General features: G+C 30.9%; 3 protein-coding genes across 5 annotated transcripts in view; 1 reads left to right on the top strand and 2 right to left on the bottom strand.

Moving 5' to 3' along the window:
* LOC122721095 (transcription factor cwo) overlaps positions 1-4,712 on the bottom strand; it is a 33,569-nt gene extending 28,857 nt beyond the window's left edge. The window contains exons 1-2 of the mRNA XM_043948367.1: positions 4,442-4,712; positions 3,561-4,198 (exon numbers count right to left, since the gene is read on the bottom strand). Of these exons, the coding sequence (XP_043804302.1) occupies positions 3,561-3,625 (65 nt within the window). The 5' untranslated portion in view covers positions 3,626-4,198; positions 4,442-4,712. The remainder of the gene's footprint in view (positions 1-3,560; positions 4,199-4,441) is intronic.
* A 6,467-nt stretch (positions 4,713-11,179) lies between these two features.
* Positions 11,180-21,436, bottom strand: LOC122720879 (calcium homeostasis endoplasmic reticulum protein). Of its 3 annotated transcripts, none has more exons than XM_043947928.1 (8): positions 21,333-21,436; positions 16,783-16,953; positions 15,514-16,177; positions 15,353-15,424; positions 14,754-15,150; positions 14,258-14,661; positions 13,810-14,175; positions 11,180-13,736 (listed from the first exon to the last, which is right to left on the bottom strand). In XM_043947928.1, exons 2-8 carry the CDS (start codon positions 16,880-16,882, stop codon positions 13,442-13,444), a joined length of 2,298 nt encoding a protein of 765 aa, XP_043803863.1. In that variant the 5' UTR covers positions 16,883-16,953; positions 21,333-21,436; the 3' UTR covers positions 11,180-13,441. The 3 variants fall into 3 exon arrangements, with proteins under 3 accessions (XP_043803863.1, XP_043803861.1, XP_043803864.1); XM_043947926.1 differs by lacking the exon at positions 21,333-21,436 and adding an exon at positions 17,464-17,629; XM_043947929.1 differs by lacking the exon at positions 21,333-21,436 and having other exon boundaries at positions 15,514-16,115; positions 16,783-16,878.
* Positions 17,678-19,428, top strand: LOC122720880 (eukaryotic translation initiation factor 3 subunit G). Its single transcript, XM_043947930.1, has 3 exons — positions 17,678-17,806; positions 18,182-18,643; positions 18,733-19,428. Exons 2-3 carry the CDS (start codon positions 18,199-18,201, stop codon positions 19,143-19,145), a joined length of 858 nt encoding a protein of 285 aa, XP_043803865.1. The 5' UTR covers positions 17,678-17,806; positions 18,182-18,198; the 3' UTR covers positions 19,146-19,428.
* Positions 21,437-22,065: the final 629 nt, after the last annotated feature.

Raw genomic sequence — 22,065 nt, 5'->3', positions numbered from 1 at the left:
TTTTGCTTTGTTCCACGATATGCGACATCACGAAGGGGGAAAACTATCTGTGTCAAGATGCTGGTGAAACAGAAACTATGAGATCGAATCTATGTTTCACGCATAAATGTAAGAAGGAGAGAGACATTAATTGCATCGAGAATGCAACGACGGTCATTGTCGGGTGGTTGACGCCGTTGTCTCCTGTGACCGTAATTTATCGCTGATCGATGTAATCCCCTTCTCCATTGCATCGACCTCCATATGCACGCTGCTATTGTTCGAGGATGCAGGTGCTTTGCGGTTTCCATCATCACATTCCAAGAAATCCGTGTTACGAAATGAATACGTATCTCGTGCTAGTCCAAAAAAATTCGAAAATTTATCTTCCTTTCGAACCTATCCATTTAATCGCTCAACTTTTCTTAAACGGAAAAAGATAAATTGGAAAGCTTGCGGAAAATCATACGCGTGTGCGATTATTATAACATTCTTAGGATAAATATAGAACACTTGCAGACATCTTAACGATCCAATCGATATTGCAGGCCTATGTTTGCGAATTCTCGCGAGCAGGAGAGACCCGTGCCTACGTGACGGAAAGCAGAGAAACGCGGCCGTTACAACTTACAAGTGAGCGAATCGAAGGATTTTCTTTTGCCGTTTCGATGAAAATACGTGGAAGAAATTTAAAAACCAGAAATCTTAGTTGATCTTAATAAGATCAAACTAATGAGAAATTCATTCTATAATGAGACGTCTTATTTTTATAAATGAAATAAAATATGATTAATCATTTCTCTATATTATTTATATTAATCGCGCTCTCTATTACCTACGAAATATTTTATAACTTCAATAAAACATAAGATATATAAAAGTACCGAAACATCTATAAAAAATATCTGCTTTGGGAAAATTACCATTATCGTACTCTCTATCATCCGCAATGCGTATGTACACATGATATCGCCAAAATCTTCGAATACGTAATATACGCCCACACACGGCATTCTCGAGTATGTATGCGTTAGTTTCCATGACGCAGTCGTTTACTCAGATTACGTCAATTAATGTGATCTTCCATGGCACAAAACCAAGGTGTCATTGTCACAATGGTTCGTACTATCAAAAGTATCTATATACAGCCAATCGAGACCATAGTTTTATCTGCATGTATACTCGATAAAAGCATGAAGTTGCTCTTTCGAAATTGGTTAATCGATTAATCAAATTTCATATAATATCATACGTTCGTATTTATAGAATTCGCGTTCATTCATCGCGAAAATTTAAAATCTATAAATTCTCACAAATTCAAATCCAATATCACAATTCCGTTATTCCAGGTCGTTTTAAAAAACGATGATTTCATCGTATTCGCCTTGCGAATAGTAACGTTGGATCGATCATTTCGATTTATTTCAACCACTATCGGTAACTACACCTCTGCTAGAACTCAAGAAACGATGTAATGTAATGAAATGTAATGAAATGTAATGAAATCGATGTAATATCTTCAAAAGGAAAAAAAGTCGTTCGCGAGCACATGCAGTACGGAATACGCATACGTTTACGCGCTGTATAAATGGTACTCAAATAAATCCGTACGGATCGATCTACAGTGTCAATGGCCGATGCAACGGTTCAAGCGGCCAACATGCGAAACCGTATTCTATAGCTCGAAGAAATTGTCCGGTTACTGCGAGCGTCGTCAGCGTGCCCCTCGTCTCGATACATGTATACGAACACTATGTCTCCAGTCTATTCTCGATCTCACGCAAGTGTTATGACCAAGCGTGCTGACATACTCGTGAAAGTCACTCGTTACGAGCGACATGAATACGCGTAAACGCTACTTTCCTTCACTTTCCTTGATAAAGAAAATAGAAAATAAACTACGAATATCAATTTATATTTTTTTTTCTCAAATTACGTCTCTTGTCAATATAGCGATATCTATCTTTTTTCCTTATGCAAAGTGAAAAGTATTAATAAAAACTTGATAGATTCTTAAATAACACTTAATAACGATTGATCTTATTGCGATATCATTTGAGCGAAGAATCGAGTACGATATTGTTTCAGGGATCGGTCAATTTTTTGCCATCAAATATATTACTCGATTTGCTTTTGTTCTTTAATGGAATGAAAGAAAATACGAAAAACGAGCGAAAAGTTTGAGATTACGACAAATCATCGAGTGATTTCTACGATGTTATTTTTGAAAGAAAAGTGGTTTGTCATCCCATTATATAATTTAAAATATTTTCGAATTTTATGTTTAAACAAAAAAAGTGGATATAGCGATTTGTTTATTTCGAGTCAAAAGATTGTTACTCATTTCGGTACAATACTGTATTCATATATAAGTATTTATAGATTATAATTATAATAAAGTATAATGAAATTATAATTACTTTTATATCGCGTTTGATGAATGATTTTCAATTCACTGTGCCGCACTGTTCACAGATCGTTAAATCTCCTTGAATTTGAATCCACGATCGATCAATCACTTACACTCATACACAACTCGCCATATTCATATGTATATGCGTTTAATTGACATCAATCACCGACGATAGAGCCAATTCTTCGTAATTTATCTTATCTTTGATGCGACCATGAATTTTTGACAATATATGGACTTTCGAGACGAGACAAGTTATATCAGTATTGGTCTTATCAACATCGTATAAAATCAGGAAAAGGACGTTAAGCAAGAAAGATTAAGCGAGAGGAGAGCAAGAAAAATCAGACACCTATATATTAATGATAACGAAAGATGTTTAGTTATCCTATCATCCAATGTATAGATTGTAGTAATCTTTCTTATAAATCAATGGGATGCTATTTATTCAGTTTTTATAAGATTTTCTGATATAAATATCGTCGCGAAAATGATCAAATTAATTTTACACAAATTAATTGACCTAAACAGAATTATTATCATGAATCTAAATAATTTAATTAAACAAGATCGCGCGATATGATCAGGAGTGTAATCATAATAATACGTGTTACTTTGTCCATGCTTATGGTTTTATATAACCAACAAACCATACATTAAAATAAGATAAATTTTCAAAAATCTATATAATGTAATATCAAATTTGTATGATCACTTATTTTAAACAGTTCCACGTGTATATAATTAAGATTGCCAATATACCAGTACGAACGCGAGTCACGCGAACAATGGTTCACCCTACTTAATGAGCGTTCTCAACGTAGCTTGTGGTAGATCCATGTAAATATTTTTGGATGGTGTTAGACTGAATAATGCCGGCAAGGTCGACAGCGTGGAACGTTCCTCTGCCGTTGAGAAAGAATCTAGAATGCAGCGGTGATTCATGTCGCGTGCGAAGTGCTTTATAACGCCCTATTATATTATATATGACCGAAACGATAACAATAACGTAAAAATAAACCCTTTTTTCATAATATTTGAGAAGTTGTAATTATTTTAAAATTAATATCACTTTTGTAAAAAAAAATATATTAAGCTTTCTAATAAATTAAAAAATTTCTGCGAATTATTGTTTAAAATATCAGTACTATTAATTTATAATACTTACCTCTCGTATTTTACTTGCATAGAATGAGCGGAGTTATCCTCCCAATAATTCTGTGTCTCCATCATCTTGCCGCATAGAATCGTTTCCAATGCACAACACGATCACTTCCAATTTCGAATTACTATCACCGTTAGCTTCTCTTCCTCTTGCTTCCTCTTCTCGTTTATTATTAACTTTCCTTCACCTTGTTATCTCAATCCGTTTCCGTTTTCACACCGGGAATCGAAATTTTTTTTTCAATTTATGATTATAACACGTATATTAAACAAGCAAGTTGCTTTGATCGAACGTGAAATTGAACGATATGCACAAACGTATTTGCACTGATTTTAAAATTACGTATACATAATCAGTTTCTCAAAAAAAAATTAAATTCTCTTTAAACCAACTTCTTGATCGATAGTGCACACTCGACGACTAGGTTAGGTTCGCCTCCACAAACTCACTGACACACTCGAAACGACACGACGGATCAGGAGGCCGGTACTTGGGAATCGCCCACGTCTTTCCGTCCAGTCACACTCACCGATATATCTGTACTGGCGCCCTCTTCTTTTCTTCTTCGTCTTTCTTCCTACTTCTCGATTTCTTTTTTTGGAACCGATGATCGTAGATCGATCTCTCGTTACAGCGATCTCCTATAAGCATAACGATCAAATTATTAAACTCGATCTCCTGTCCGTATATAAACCGTTTCCATATAAATAGGCGATTACTAGAAAAAAAAACAGAGAAACACAACCTAACTATAAACGTGAACTATGATAAGGCCGTTGACTCGTTTTCGGCCGCGAAATTTCACAATATACTAACTGACAGAATTAATAATTGAACGGATGGCGCATTTATTCGCAATCACCGTATTCAGAACTTATAGATACCCTTTTTTAGATGCATATACATGCACTATACGAATTTCACGTGATTCACGTGTGGCCTTGACGGTGCTCCTGGACCAATAATTATGTTACATACACGCTTGAATTTTCGATCAATCGTATGCGTCCTCTTTATTATTGACGCGATACGTCGTACCATATATAGATTCGTAATTGCAATTTTTAAGATTGGCAAAAATAAAAGGGATTTTGTTTGAATAGTTCGTATCACAACGTATATATATAAACGCGTGTCGTCTCCTTAGCAGGCTACACTACGCGTATAATGCGCGGCCCTGTTCGATTCTCGCGATGGTCCGCGGTGTGGCACGCAAGCCACTGGTGGGAGCGATCCAGAATCTCAGGCATGGAACTATCGATCTCGGAACCATGCGACTCAAACTTTTAATGTAATTAACCAGTAATTTTTGTTATTCGTTCGAAATGAATGTTTACAGATACTATTGTCATCATCATTTTCATCTCCTTATCGAAGTAATTCTTCGTTATTAAATTATGACAGATAGTAATTGGGCAATTGTTACGTAGTTTTTTTCATAATCTACGATATCTTTCAGCGACGATAACATACCGATCAGTATGCGTTTGCAAAGCTTTGCGAAATTCTCTGATAAGACAATTTGTTCTTAGTACATCACGTGTTGATAATATTACGCGTGGATCGATATGATGATCTCGAAATAACTTTCACGATATGAGTGCTGTATATTGTACAAAAACAAAAACAAAAAAGATTAATCTATATCTAAACATTATTTTTTTAATCGATCTTATTTTTTTTCTTATCAATTATCTTATTTCAAAAATCGATTATTGTTTCATAATTTAATATAAAAGTATTGTTCCAAGATAAGTTATAGAACCCACAGTAATGAAACGCATTGATAAAGATTTAAAATCTTGCTTGCAAAAATTATGAAAATTAATGAAAATAATAATTAATTGATAATAATAATGAAAAATCGTATATTGTATTTATCATGGTATAAACATAAAATAAATTTGTATCCCTGTCTGATATTAAGTGTATCAAATAGGTATACTTATTTCTTTTTATATAAAAAATTAAGGATCACAAATTTCCATTGAAGAGAATAAGAAAACGAATAATATATGTACCTTAAATGATAAATAATCGTGTCACTGATAAAATTATTTTATGATTCTCGAAAGCATCATACAACACGATATTAAAGTGTTTTAAACTAATATCATCCAATATCATGCGATAAAATCAAATAAATTTCTCAAGCGCGCAACACTTTCACCCTTCCATTTCGTTGGAATCTTGTCCAATATGATTCGATAATGTTCGTTGAAGAGAAACTAACTACTTTTTTTATTCTTTTAGTTGATCTAAAGGAGGATCGTGTCACGTCACGTAACGACTCCATGCGATGATGCAAATCTACATTTGTTCATAACATTTCAGCAAACAAGGCAAAAGTATTAAGATTGCGGGGGTGGTAAGAAAAAAAGATAACTTTCTCGGTGAAAGTCTATGATGAAGGGGGTAAAGTGGGGACTTGAGACGTTACTGACCAACGCGGGGAGTGGTGAATGTGTGGAGGGGCACGGAAGGTGTGGAACGCTCGTTGGGACGCGGAGTCGAACGAAGAGAGGGATAAGCGGTTACCACGCTATGTGACACGTGCGCGTGACGTCACGGGGCCGGTCACGCGAGCACCGTGTGCTCCCGGTCACGTGTTCTGTCACGCGCTCGCTCTACCTCTCTTTCCCTCATCACTCTCCTTTGGTTCTCTTCAACGGCTGCATCCCTTCTCCTAACTCGAAACTATCGATTATCTCTCTCCTCACCCTTTTGTTTCATTCCGCTTGTCCTTGTTTGTTCTCGATCACGATCTATGCGTCGTGAGTTCTTTCTTTCTTCTTTCCTCCGATTGGATTAAAACAGAGTACTTACAAGCCGCAAACTCGACGGGTATTCAGGCTCCGCTGTGACACGAGGACGCGGTAATGATAGTTCGCGCTCGATTCGATGATGTGTTTATACTGTGGCGTTTGCGTTCTCTCTAGATCGTTCACGTTATATATGTACATATATCGCATCTTTCCGGACATTTTGATCTAACGAATAGTTGAATAATTAAATTTTAATTATTCAACATCAATGCTACTTCGTATGAATACGAATTTATAGGAATTATTGCAGCACATTTATGGAAAACGAATAAAATTTTATATATGTACTTTATATGATTTTGATTAGATTAGAACGATCAAGTTTTTAAAATGGATAATAAATTTATTTGACACAATTAAAATCGATATTTTATATACCTATCATTAGCACAGCGATTTGAAAACGCATTGCAATAATTTCCAACCATGCATATTTTTATAAATAACATATATAATAGTAGAATTTAACAAGGTGACAATCTTTATAAATAAAATTGTAATATTATATGACTCTATTACGGACAATGGAACATAAAAAAAAAAAGGAGAGAACTAGAAACAGTATAGTGTCTAACCGACTGCAAAATTAAATGGTTTTAATCTTGATCATTATGCTTTATTACAAGCGACATACTTTTCTAGTTTTGCGGGTCACCTGTGGAATCCAGATCTTATTTCCATTACATGCACATACACAATTGAACACGTGCAGGTGATCACGCGTTTATTAGTCGCGATCGCGCGACTGCATTAAAATTGAAAAAAAAATTACAGTGAATGCGTGAAAAGAATGTAGCTAACGATGCGTTTTTGCCAGCAGAGATTTACGCATTACGAAACATTTTTATGATATTGAACGTCTACAGACGTAGAAAGTATAAGCATTTATGCTTGTGTAAACGTTAGCTTACTACTGGATAAATTCAAGATGAACGATCCAATCTGTAAACAGAGCATCTATAATTTTAGGAAATTGAAGATACAACGATTATTCTTATTTTTCAATCATATATTGCGTATCATGCGATGATACATTCCTTTTTTTTTTATTTAAATATAATAATTTAAAAAATAATCAAGACAATGAAATTTTATATTTACACGAAACAAAAATTATATCATTATTTATAATCATGATCGTATTCAATCAATGCTCAAATTGAAGAAATTTTAATCTATATATTCAATATATATTGTGTTATGTATGTATCAATAAAAAAATAAACTTTTTGATTCGTTCTCCCTTTAAAGCAACTACGAACTTGACGTATGCATGAGTACGCGCATAACGCGACCGATTCGAAAATAGATGTCTTATTTTCTACACGGCTCAGGAGAAAATAAACTCAATCTGTGGCAACTCCGTGCTATTCTTGATCTGGTACACCATTACGTGTCCTGTGTCGTGGATTAATCGGCTTAGTCTTCGTGCCTATTCTGAAACGAAATTATTAAACCTAATGTTCGTCAATTGACCGTTCAAACAACGATATTTCGATACACATTCGAATAGTTGTACATACTCATATAAAAAAAGGTCTGATAGAGTATCGTTATCATAACCAGATCTTTAATTTTTGATTCCGTGAATTCTATCACGAGACGGAGCAATTTGAGTTCTTTCTAAAGCATTTGACGGATTTTTTTTTTTTTAACAAAGATTAAATTATGCATTATTCAAACAATAATTATCATCCCAACGTGATTTTTAGAAATATAACTGCTACTGTGGCTAGATGCATGTCGATGAATATTCAACGATATTTGCATATTTTCGATGGTCATTGTCTATTACAATTACGAAATATAAACTTCATTATTAAAATTTTTATTATTTTCGAAATTTCGATCGATGAAATATGCCATTTATTTCTTAGACCCTTCATATTAATTTTTATGTAATGCTCGAAGAACACGTAATTCACATTACATAAAACCGAAGAACGTTGAATTAATAATGACGTGATAAAGTGAAATTGATGTGGTCACGGTTTTAGAACGGTGAAAAAAAAAAAAAAAAAAAAAGAAAAAAGGAAGAGAGAAAAAGAACGTTACACAAGGGTCGAGTGAGGGCACGTGAAAGCAATTACGTCACGGTGATTGCATCGTCGAGTGCATCGAGGTGCTTCCCCTCGATTATCGCCTGAAAATCACGTCTCGCAGAAATGTCCGCTCGTTTGTCCTTGGCAAATTAGAACATTCGCCTGGCCGATACATAATTATAGACGTTACATCATGTTCCCTTCTTACCCTGAGTAGATTTCGATTCCCGTGAAGAAATCCTGATAGGTCCGCACGTTCCCAAGAAACAAACTCCGAACTGGTTTCATACTTGAACCTGAGAATCCCATGAATGTTTCTCTCCTTTTTATCGTATAAATTTTATTAAACAATGTACGTTTTATTATTTTGTATTTAAATTTAATTTAATTTAATCTTCGCAAATCGAATCAACATATTTGAAAATACATAAAGAAACTATATGAATACTAATATAAGAATTAATGAAAAACAATAATTCTGAAATTATACTTTCTATATACTCTTATACTATATATATTATATACTCTCATGACAAATTAAAAATCAATATATGTAACTACATAATAGAATCAATTTTTTAAAAATCAACAATTACTTAATAATATTTTTTAAATTAACATATACGATATAAAAGTTCAAAAAAAATTTTTTAGTATGAGCTATTTATCCATTTTTCTATTATTTTAATCGAAATCAATAATTTTGAAAAGACAGCGCATAAATGAGATATTACACAGAATATTACACAGAATTCGAAGAATTATTTAAACAGAAGACTTATGAAAAAACTAAATTTTTAAAATCAATCAAATTGAAGCAACGAAATAATATTATATCTTTCGTAAATCGATATGTATAATGGACCAATCTTTAAGAAATGTCATTGCGCTTCATACACGTAAAATAACAAGATCTCTATTCAACCGAATGCCCGGTCGGACACATTGCGTGCACGTGTCGGTAAGAGTAAACGCGTGGTTGAGCGCGTGACTCGACGGCCGAGGCGTGCCCTTCTCTCGATCACGTGGAATGCAACGCGGTGCCTTCTTACTGTCCTCGTCCTACTCACCAGTCTCCAACTATCCATCCTCGTCCACGATCCACTGCCGTTGTTGCGAATGCACACGTTTCTCTCTAATTCACAAGTCACGCTAACCTGTTTTCTCTGTCCGAGTCAGCCGACACGTAGGTATGCCGATATGTATGTTCGTTGTGGCGTCTCTTTGCGTGCACCTTTCGGTTGCGAGAAAAAAGAGAAGGCGGCAAGCAATCGAAAAAAAAAAAGAGAAATATAAAATATTTTTGTTCTTTAAGGTTTTTTTTCTATAAATATAATATATCGAAATGCAGAATTTGCAATGACATCGACATTTTATAAGTAAAAGTAAAATTATATTTTTATTTCCAAAATATTTTTTTTGATATTCGCGACTTTTCTTAATGACTTTTATTCATAAATTATCTGCAGGAAGTAGTATATTTTTCCTTTTTCTATGTAAAAATTGAAACATTGGATATTTGTGATATTTAAATTTAGGTATGATATTTAAAATTAGGTATTAAATTCCATATCAGAGACACTATTACAAAAAAGAACACAAAGCTAATTGTAATTGTTATCATAATATTAAAAATAGATTGTCAAAGAATATTCACTTGAAATTAATAATAAATTCTCTTTATCGATACCTATATATAAGGAAGTCGGCAGTGAGTGACTATTTAAAGCGAACTCCAGAGACACGCACTTCCGGTCTAAATACGCGACTCGAGTGCAAAATCCGGTTTCTAATTACTTTGAGGTCATCTGTTATCTCCGATAGATCGTGATTTGTAACTAACTAGCTTTCAAAAAATGTACGTAATGATAAGAATTGATGAATAAATGATTGTAAGAAAAACTTATTTTCTTTACATATTCATTATTCATCAAACCATTGATCAAATATAAAAATATAACGTATGGTTAATGATAACATATTCAATTTGTATTTGTAAAATTACTCTGTATATGTATATTTTGTAATTTCGAAATTTTTTCAATTATTCAATGAAAATTTTTATTATATATACTAACTTCATAAACTGCTGTTACGTTCATCGTATAACATAATGGAATATTGCAATATGTCGCAATTGATTGCAACAAGATTGTGATATGTCTTTATATGGATCCCTGTATGTAATACGTCCAAGGTAAATCGTTCTAATTTGACAACATCCGTAAAAATCTTGATAAACAAAAGTAAAATGACAGCGTCTACTAGTAAATAATATGAAACTTATCTTATTTAATGATACAAAAATTATGATGATCAAAATGACATCTGACGAAAACTATAATTTTATTGTTAATTAGATTTTTTTTATATATATATATAAAATCTTAAGCAAAAAAAAATCAAAGCACAATGTGGAATTTCATAATTTGTTATCTTTTGTTAAAGTTAGTATCTCTAGATAATACGAAGTAAAATATTTAATAAATTGCATTTATGCAGAATATTGTTTTCGAAGTTCAAATTGTATACGATATACAATTATAAGTGTTATCAATATTATTAATATTCATATTTTACAATTCAAAAAATTAGATTCCTATTTCATGAATACAACCAGTGTTTCATTTTTTTACTAGCATATGTAGAACGGAATGAACGAGCATAAATTAAAAGAATTGATTTTAAATTTTATATAGATAAAATATTAATTTAAAAGAAATGAATATATATATATACTTTTTAAATATATTAATTCACTTATTCTGGTAATTATTTCTTCTTAAGAACATATTCTTAAATTGAAACATATTTTAAGAATAATACTTTATAACAAATATGCGTATCCAATGGATGCATGCCAAAATTATTAACGTAATCTATTTTTTATCTTTATATACTTTTCAATTTCAGTATTATTTTTTGTTTAAATGTGCTATATCAATTTGTATATGTATGGATATGTGTATGTGAAATATACGAATTTGGTTTTTTTAAATATAGCTGAATCATTCGATTCAAAATAAGCAATGCATCGATTTGTAAAAAAATGCGTTTTTTTTTGGTAATTCTTTCTTATTGCATTTACCTTGATTTTCATAACTGTTTCATAAATGTAGTCGTAATTTTTAAAAAATGAATTGAATTGTGTTTATAGCATCGTTATAAGATCATCAAAATTATTTTGATTTTTTCTTTTTGGAATCATATAACTATCAAGTGCATTGACACAACTATATCTGAAGATATTGATACAATAATACCATCTACATAGATTGTACAACAGAAAATATTCTCCTATAAACCAAGTGTTTTAATTTATTAATTCCAGTTTGCTTTTTTATTTATTATTGCATTTTATCATCGACCTTTGCCATCAACGAAATTATTTCTCAAGAAGGGCGCTGGATATTGCAGAATCATCGTTGATCTTAATGTTTACGGTTCTCGAGAGCTAATTATCTTTAAAATTTTTGAAAAATGTTATGAAACGATATTACAACTATATAATGATGTATTTGAAAGAAGAAAAGCGATTATTGAATCAAAATTAAAATACGCAATCGTTTTAAAAATTATAAATATCGCTTTCCAATCTAATAAACCCCAACATCTCATTAATATGTTAAAATCTCTAAAAACATATTACACTTTAATATAAATGTATACGGATAAAAAAATACTTAAAAAACATAATTATAAAAGGAATATTAAAATTGAAGACGACTTTGTAAGATAATTATTAAGAATACATAGTGGCTTTGTTTACGCCACCAAGCATGTAACTTCTGACTCTTATCGCTGTGAAACCGGTTTGACGTTGGATTTATTCGGTTTCAATATCTACTGCCGCTGGGGGAGTTCAAGAAGGCAATTCTGACAATTAACAATACCATCGGATGTTGAGATTTTCTTAAATTGAAGAGTTGTTAATTTTAATCAATATTTCTTCCTTTCTTTTCCTCGTTCTTTTTCTATAATTTTTCTATCATTGTGTTTGAACATACATTTATTTATCAATTTATTTTTATGTATCCAATATAGTCATTTATTATATTAACTTACTAAATACAAGTACTTTTTTTAGTTCCATTTTTTTTTTTCCACGTGCGAATGATGACTGCACAATGAAGGTCCTCTTATTCTCTTATACAGACATTTAGCAAATTAGTTTATCACTGTTTTACATTGGAGCAGAATTAATTTTAATAGATGTTATGTGGAATATAATATATAATGTTGCATATTTAATTCGCGATGGACGTAAACCGTGCGATTGGTCGACTTTGATTAATCTTTTTGTTGTTATTTTTATCAAGATATCTCAAATTAGTAATAGATAAATCATGTATTATCATTAATGGTAATCTTGCCGAAAATCGAGTAGTAGTTTTGTACATAATGTACAAGAGATGCATAAAATCGTATATTTTTTTGTTGTTTATGCACCATAAAATTGTAATTTCTGGTGCATATGTGATCATAAACTTATATATCGCTTGTCTTAATTATAAATTGACAAGTACATAATTATTTTTATAAACAATTCTTCTTTTCTTTCATCATTCACTCGTAGTATTTTCCTCATTTGGAAATATACAGATAAATGGTTTGCACCCACGAATGATCGACACGATATTTAGATGATTATTTTTTGTTTTTTTTTTGAAATATTTAAAAATATGAAATAATTGATCGTTACTTTTAACGAGAATATAAAATTCTAAAACATATATAGTTATAACTTTGCAATTTCAATAATAAACAATTATTATATAATATTGATATAACGCGATGGGGAAATGGATATAAACTATTCGTTAGCCTAATAGCGATTGAAAAAAATATTAAAATCACCGAATAAAAACATTACATGTGTTACGATTGATTGAAAAAGATTGATTGTTGAAAACTTGTGTCGATTATAATTGTGGGAGCATGCGAATTCATGCTGCATGCGATAATTATATTTCATCGAAACGGTTATAGACAAATTAATTGTTTATCTCGATTATATTCAGTCCCGTTCGCCTCTTTCCTCGGCACGTTCTTCCGCTCTCGCTTTCATTCTAGTTATAAATGCTTGACCTTTACTCTTTCTAAAGTTCTCATATGGATCATTTAGATTAATACCGACGCCTTTATACTGATCATTTTTATCTCTAATTTCACCTCCCGATATTGGAGCTTCAATACCCTGTTCATTGGCACCAAGTCCCGCACCTCCCCAACCCATCTTTTTGAGCAACTGATGACCTTTGTTACTTTCGTCGAGGCTAATTTCTTGAGGAGCTTTACTGTAAGTTGATCCGCTAAAAAAAATTAATTCTTTTAGAAATCGAACTTTCATACATATTATTTTCTATTAGTATTAATAATACTTACAGAAAACTGGGCGGAGTTGGACTTCGATCTTGCCTATCCATTCTCCTATCAGGACTTCGATCCTTGTTGCTATTTCTTCTTCTTCTGCTTCTATTATTATGATTGCTGTTACGACTGTTACGTCTGTGATTGGCAGCGGGAGATCTAGATCTGCTTCTACCTCTAGATCTTGAGCGTGATCTACTTCGCGATTTACTTCGATATCGTTTCTTTGGTGGACTAGGACTTTTAGATCTTGGCCTTAGAATTGGTGATGGCGATTTTGATTTTTGTCTTATACCAGCTATTATATCTTCTTCTTTACGTTTACGTGCAGCATTTTTTGCTTTGTAATACTCGTATAAACCTAATTTTTCCCAACCGTCACTGTAATTACAATATAATATTATAATATAAAATTTAAAAATCTATATAAAATTTAAAAGTCAATATTTGCATTATATCTTACCTGTCCCGTGGAGAGTCATGATTTGGTGGTGCATAAAATGCTTCGACAGCAGCTACTAGTCGTTCGCTTGGAGGGGCAGGAGGTGGTAGTCTAATAGCTTCTGGATCCAAAGGTTTATATTCAGCATCTTCTAATTTGATTAAGGGCACCATCAAGCCAGCAGGAAGTTCGTAATAAGGCATACTGGGCATTAAATCTTCAACAGAGGGCTCGTGTATAACAGGTGGTGGACCAAATCCAGGTGGAGGTTTTGAAAAGTCTGGTAATGGAACATTTGAAAATGGTGGAGGTTCATTTCCAGGTGGTACACCCCATCCAGGTGGTGGTTGACTGAAATTTACATCTGTGCTTATTGGAGCTGGAGGACCGGAATGACTAGGTGGCATAGACATATTCTGTTGATTCTGTAAAATAGAAGATTTCATATTATATGTTATGTATACATATATGTAAAATAGATAAAATTATATATATTTAAGAGATAAAATTAACTTACCAATTGTGGTGGTGGTGGAGGAGGAGCTTTCAATTGTTGATCAATTGCAATTTTTTGTTGCTCGATATTTTGAATTTGTCTTAAAGCATGTGTAACAAATGCTTGATGTTGTGCTTGATAATTATCAAAAGTTTGTTTTGTTGATGTAGTGATTGGTGTAATAGCGCTGGCATGTTGTGCAACCAAGTTAGCCTGATATTCAGACCAAGATGTACTTGGTTGTTTCAATTTATCTATAATTCCTTCATCAAAGTAATTATTTTTTGACTCCCACAAACTTAATAGTTTATTTAATTTATTAAGTTGTTCTTCTGATGCAGCTAGTGAAGTGTTACAGAACATGGGAACAACAACACTTTCCATCGCCTTGCGAAGATCCATAGATTTTTTTCTTGCACTAAAGAAGTTTAAAATTAAATATCGTGCACGACTAATTTCATAAAAATTATCAAACTTTATAATTACAAATATTATTTATACTGAAATTGAAGTATTAAATCTTGCATTCAATAGTAAAATATACTTTAATTTAAAAAATTTGATCTCTACAAATATTGCAAAATAAAAAATTTGCAGTTATAAATAAATATTATACTTACCAATGATGTAAGACATCGTTGACCAGATAGATGATGTGAAGTTTATGACTAAAATTTGTTGCCTGAATCACTCTGAAAAAGATAAATAGAAATTAATATATACACACATATATTTTTTTAATATTAATATTAATATTATTAAAATCGAATATAATTTTTACTTTTTCAGCAAGTGATCCGCAACGACTTGATTACTTTGCGGAGTAACCGAATTTTGGAGTATCCAGGCTTTTCCTGCACTTATACTATCCTTTGTGCAGCTATCAATAATAGGCTGTAATACTGCATCAAATGCAGTAAGATCTGTATTTGTGCTTTGTGCACTATTTTGTAAAGCTGTTTCTTGAGCTTGTCTCACAGCATCCTCAACCCTTCCTTGTTGTTGTGCCATCAATGCAGCATGTTGCGCAGCCAAATTTTGTTCTGATTGTCTAACTTGTTCCTGTAACGTGGTCTGCTGTGACTGTAGGTTTGCTAACTCATTTTGAAGCCATCCAGGAGGTCCTCCAATGTTAACCGGTTGATTCACACCACCAATAGATGGATTCACACCTCCCATAGCACCAGGAACTGGTCCAATTGGCGGTCCTGCATTTCCTGGCCCTCCAATTTGTCCTGGTACTCCAGGTATAACCGGACCACCTTGATTTCCCACTGGTCCAATTCCCACAACCGGGTTTAATCCATTGTTTTGAGTATTTAGGCCAGGTGCAAGATTGACGTTATTCAGTGGCTGCGCGACGGTAACGGCTGTTTGCTGCTGCTGCGAAACGTTTAAACGTGGGTCTGCATTTTGCATTGGATTTATTCCTTTTTGCTTTAAAACTGTAAACGAATGACGGTGAATTATTGTAAGATGTTTGATTCCTTCAATGGATATTGAAAAAGTATACAAATAGTCCAATTTCTGTTGAGTCTTATCTTCTACCAGTGCATAATAAAATTCTTGGCATTTATGAGAGAATTATATTGAAAATTCGGTAAGTCTTTTAGGAGCACTATAATCTTTCCCTGTATTATATTTATATATATATATACATGTATTTTTTACTTTTTTTTTTTACAGTACTAGGGTATTACAGGGTATTAGTGGGTTATACTTCCCACATAGATTGAAGCAATATATCAATAATGTAGTCCATATTAGATAAGCTCCAGTAAGAATCTTAAAACTACATCTTCTTAAAATCACCATTGCCAAGAAATAGAATATGTCTTTAGCTAAAGCATTCTGCTTAATAAATAGTAATTCCAAAATCTTGAAATCAAGTGCTCATATTCGATGAATAATAGTTTTGTATGTTCACTATGACGAATTCAGACCCTTTCACCCGTATCTCTTTTTCAAAGTCATTCCTTGTTCGTCGAATAAAGCATGGCCATTATGCTTCTCAATTGTTGTAGCTGTTAAGGGGCTGTATCCCACTTACTGGCTTGCTCTGTAGTCACTTTGTATTGATAGTAGTTGAAGTGCTCTCCACCGAACAGGAAACCAAATTTTGGGTTGTCCTTCTGCTTGTTTTTTGTCATCTGCTCGAACTCTGGTCCATTGCGAGCCACGAACTGAGCCAGTTTGTCTATGATGTTCCGTAACTCTGTATCTGGGTATTATACCAAAATGAAAAGAATTAGTATGATACCCTAACAACAATGAGTTATTTATACAATTATTACGATATAAAAGGCAATATTTAAATACAGTACTGAAATAGGATCTCTTATTTTTAAAGTATGCAGTCCTAAATCAGCCCATCGTAACCTGAAATATTGAATCTGTTTTGTAACTTATCACTTTGTAAATATATCTACGAAGATTCGCTTGAGGAGAATTTAACTCGTCGAGTGAATAGCTTTTTAATGGTAGCCTAATACGTTGCACAGGTTTACATAACCTACTATTTAGAATCTACATTTTGTCTTTTTTAAACATATCTCATTATTTCCATTGCGTGGAAACTCACAAATCCTCAATTCTGACTAACTAAAATGCTAGAACGATAGATCATAGATATTACGGTTAATAAAAAAGATGGAACGTTATGCTCGCCCGGAGTGGGAATGTGCAAGACCGCGCTTGGCCAAATCACCAAATCACAACATTCTTTCCTTACCTGCAGGTGCCTGGTCCATTATCGCGATTACTCTTTTACTTTCACACTGAATTCAATTACGTTTATATTTACTTTTGTTAATACTTTTCCGTACACGATCGTTGTACGGATCCGGAAAACATTATTTTTTTACACTGAATACGACAACGCTAGACGTCGCCATTAATTTCGGAGTATTCATGCTTCAAAAGATCACCGCCAGAGCCGCTGACAAACCAATTCAATCACATGCGGAAATTCCTCCATTTCGGCTCATTTTCATTTACACTATAGAATTTACTTTCTTGTTAATTTTTTATATATATCATATTCACGTCGATTCTCTGTGCAATAATTTTGATCGGTAAGTATTTACAGTAAAATATATTTAAAATGGATCACCAAATTTCTGTTTGCACATTAATTTTATGATCTTGTAGCTTAAACATATTTTTTTGTTATTATATTCATACAATATTAATAAATTTCTTTTATTATATTATTTTTATTTATTGTTTAGTTATTAAATTTTAATTATTTTTTTATACACTATGATTAAATAGCTTTTTAATCAATATCATCAATATTCTTGTTTTATTTATCAATTCTAATTTACTATCTAACCTATTGTGTCGCGTCTGTCACATTATTAAAAATAATTTTTAATCAATATAATTTTTCATTCATTATTAGACAAGAATATAAAAATATTATTTATATTAATTTTTGTTTATTTTAGTTGAATAAATTTCTGGAATGCCTGTGGCAGAAGTAAAATCTAGTTGGGCTGATGAGGTTGAAGAAGAAGGAGGAGCATTACCTCCACCTTCAGAATCTTATGAAAATGGCTTTAAAATTCTTACTGAATATAAATATAATCAAGACAACAAAAAAGTCAAAGTTGTTCGTACATACAAGATAGAAAGACGTGTAGTTTCAAAAACTATAGCTGCTCGTAAAAATTGGGCCAAATTTGGAGATTCTGCAGATGATAGACCTGGACCTAATCCTGCTACTACAGTTGGCGGTGAAGATGTCTTCATGCAATTTATTTCCAGTAAAGAAGAAGAAAATAAGGTTGAAGAAGATACTCTTGAAAAGTTAAAGAATATGGGAGATAAAGGTGTAGTTAAATGTCGTAATTGCAATGGAGATCATTGGACATCCAAATGTCCTTATAAAGATACTGTTCTTGCTGGAGGTATTTTTTATCATTATGAATTACTATTTGTAAAAAAATTATTTAGAATTTTTCCATTTTATATATGGAAAATGTGGATTAATTTGCAGGTAAAGTACCAGATGATAAGAAACCTCTTGTTAATACTGGTGCTCCTGGAACAATGACAGAATTGAAACCTCAAGGTAGTAAATACATACCACCTGGTATGCGTGATGGAGGAAGCAAACGTGGAGATTCTATGCAAATGCAAAGACGTGACGATACTACCGCTATTCGTATTTCTAATTTGTCGGAAAGCACTACTGATGCAGATTTGGATGAATTGGTTAAGCCATTTGGATCTGTACTGAAGTTTTATCTTGCTAAAGACAAACAAACTAATCTTTGCAAAGGATTTGCATATGTACATTTCAAATATAGGATGGAAGCTGCAAAAGCTATTGCTACACTCAATGGTTATGGTTATGATCATCTTATTTTGAATGTAGATTGGTCAAAACCACAGCAGCAAAATAATTAAAAATGTTAAATATTCAATTCAATAATTCTTGTTATCTGGGTTTCATCTGTAAAAATATAGAAAATACGCAATTATTTAATCTCTACATCAGGAACAGTATATTATAGCGTACATTATTTCAATTTTTGATGTATTATGTATCAAGAATGAGTACAGTAAACATATTCATAAGAATTTCCATTGATAGTATTAATAAAATTTTTATCAAATTATATTTCATTGAATTAGAATAATTTTTTTGTTTCCTGATGTCACGATTCATTGCCATTTTTATTAATTCAAGTTCTTGCATTCGTTACTGTAAAAATGTAATTTCTATTCTTTAATATTCTTGTGATAAAAAATAAATAATATAAAATTATCATAAAATTTTTTATTTATTCATTAGATAATAATAATATCCATTCTAAATATCTTAGATCTTTTCTTTTTGTTTCAAAAGTAATTGAAATTTTATTAAAATATGATACATAGAGTTGATGATTTGATCTTAAATTATATTGTAGTATTACTCAAGTATTACCCATGTAATGTATATAAAGAGATATAAACCAATTTTTATATATAGAATATAATATATATATATATATATATATATATTTATATATAGAACTTATCTAATAGCGCTATCTCTTTATAAAATACTCAAACATATCGTAAATGTTATCGATAGTAGAGTAAATTTTTTTCAATGGATCTTAATAAGAGGCGACATCTTTTTTCAGAATATTAAAATTAAAAGTAAAGAGGTTTCAACGTTTTTCAAAGAGATGGCGGTATTAATCAAAGACTTTAAAAAAATTTACCTCATCAACAATAATGATATTCCATATGTTTTAATATTTTTCGAAGAGATAGCGCTATATAATTAAAAAAAATAATTTATTTTTTAATCTTTTTTTTTTTTTTTTTTGATATATATTTTTTATATATGTATATATTTCTTATACAGTGAGTATCTTACCCGATATTATTAATATAAAAAAACTTATTTACTTAATTTATTTAATTTTTAAAAGTTCATCATCTTATTATAAACAAAATTTTTAGGCAAATTTAAAAAAAAAAAACATAAAAATGCTGAAATATTAAGAACTGATTTTATCTCTCAAACATATTTCTCAAAGAAGAGAATACTTTACCTATAATTCATTATATATACAAACTTTTATCAAAATCAAAATTGTCAAGATTAGAAATTGTCAATTTCCTTATAAGATAGTACATGATTATTCGTAAGTCATTATAGAAATATTTGGATATCTATCAAAACTAACACAAATAAAGTTCGTCATTATGCCTGAAAATATAAAAAAAAATTTTGCATCATTATCATCATTTTTAATATTATAATAAAAAATATACAAATAAAAATTTTTATTCTCACAAATTGTAGAAAAATTCTTCCATCTTTTTATACTTCATATTCTCCTGATGCAAAATCCCAAAATTTCAAAAAATTTTAAAATTTTAAATTTCAGAAAAAATTTCACATGTCATTTCTTCTTGAATTTTTTATTTTTTTATTAAATTGAGTATTTTAGTAAAATACCTAAAAATTCTCAGTTAAAATGCAAATATATATATCTAAGATATATACAAAAAAGAAATATTAGAATCTTTTCTGCTGCTCAGAATGAGTTTCTTGTTATTTCTTATTGTTTTTGTTATTTCATTCGGTAAAATGTAATACAAAATTATCATATTCATTATGATTTTGAAATGAAATATAATCATTTTTATTGTCAGTTCTATTTTTGATACCTAAAAAAAGTCAATGATTCATCATATCAAAAATTCTTATTGTCTTAGTTTTATGCATTATGTCATATTATAACAAGTAAAACCTAAAAATGTTTATTATCAGAATACAATGTTTTCAAATAAATTAATTATTTCTTCTTTTTATATTTTTAAATTAATTTATTATAAATTAAAAATTAGACGTACCTTCAAAAATATATTGTAAGGATTCAGGATACAGAATATTTTTCAATTTTTGCGTACCTATGTTTATGATTTCGACAATTACATATGATCGACATAATTGTATTGCATTGATTCTCAATAATAAATGAATAATTATTGCTAAATTTATGTGAGATTTATTTATAATCGAAAATTAATTTTAATCGTATGTTCATAACCTAATCAAAAAAACATTATAGTATCGATATATTTACTTACACGTATAACATGTACAATAGCATTTTCCAATCACATCTATTTCTACGAGGATATGTTCTGTTCATTATTCCTATTCCCATTACATACAATTTCCAGATTATAATTAACGTGTATACTATTCGTTTCGGATTGAAAAATTTTTAATAAAATGTATTTCGCCTATAAGTTATACAAGATTCGGAAAATGTCTGGAATCAGCGCCATCTCGCGTTTGGATCATCAAAGCTTCTTTTTTATTAGCATAGCAGAATATGCAAGAAGGTATTCACAGATAAGCTATCTCCATCGATTCAATTCTAGAATATCGATTGAAAAATTCGTCAATAATTCATTTTCTATTTAAAATTTAGGCAATTTATAACTATATATTATAACTCATATCTTGAAGCTAGAACTTCAAACAAATTTCTCGTATCAATTTTAATGAAAAATTAATTTTTATTAATTATTTATTAACGATTAACGCATCATGTTTTAATATATCGAGAACGCCATATTGAAAATTTATAATTTGATATTTTTAAATTTGCATCTTCAAATAAGAACTTCAAATAAGTTTCTCGTATGAATTATAATATAAAATTTATATTTATTAATTATTTATTTATTATTTCAATGATTATTATGAAATGTACGTCAGTTACGAATATTCATTTCGTAGCAAAGTAATGAAATTTATTATTCATTTAAACAACAGGAAAATTATAAATAAAATTTATATATGAAAATAGAA

This window comes from Apis laboriosa, unplaced genomic scaffold (genome assembly GCF_014066325.1).
Source record: "Apis laboriosa isolate Shangri-la unplaced genomic scaffold, ASM1406632v1 scaffold13_cov153, whole genome shotgun sequence".
Taxonomy (NCBI): Eukaryota; Metazoa; Arthropoda; class Insecta; order Hymenoptera; family Apidae; genus Apis; species Apis laboriosa.
This window is presented reverse-complemented; position numbering and strand designations above follow the sequence as displayed.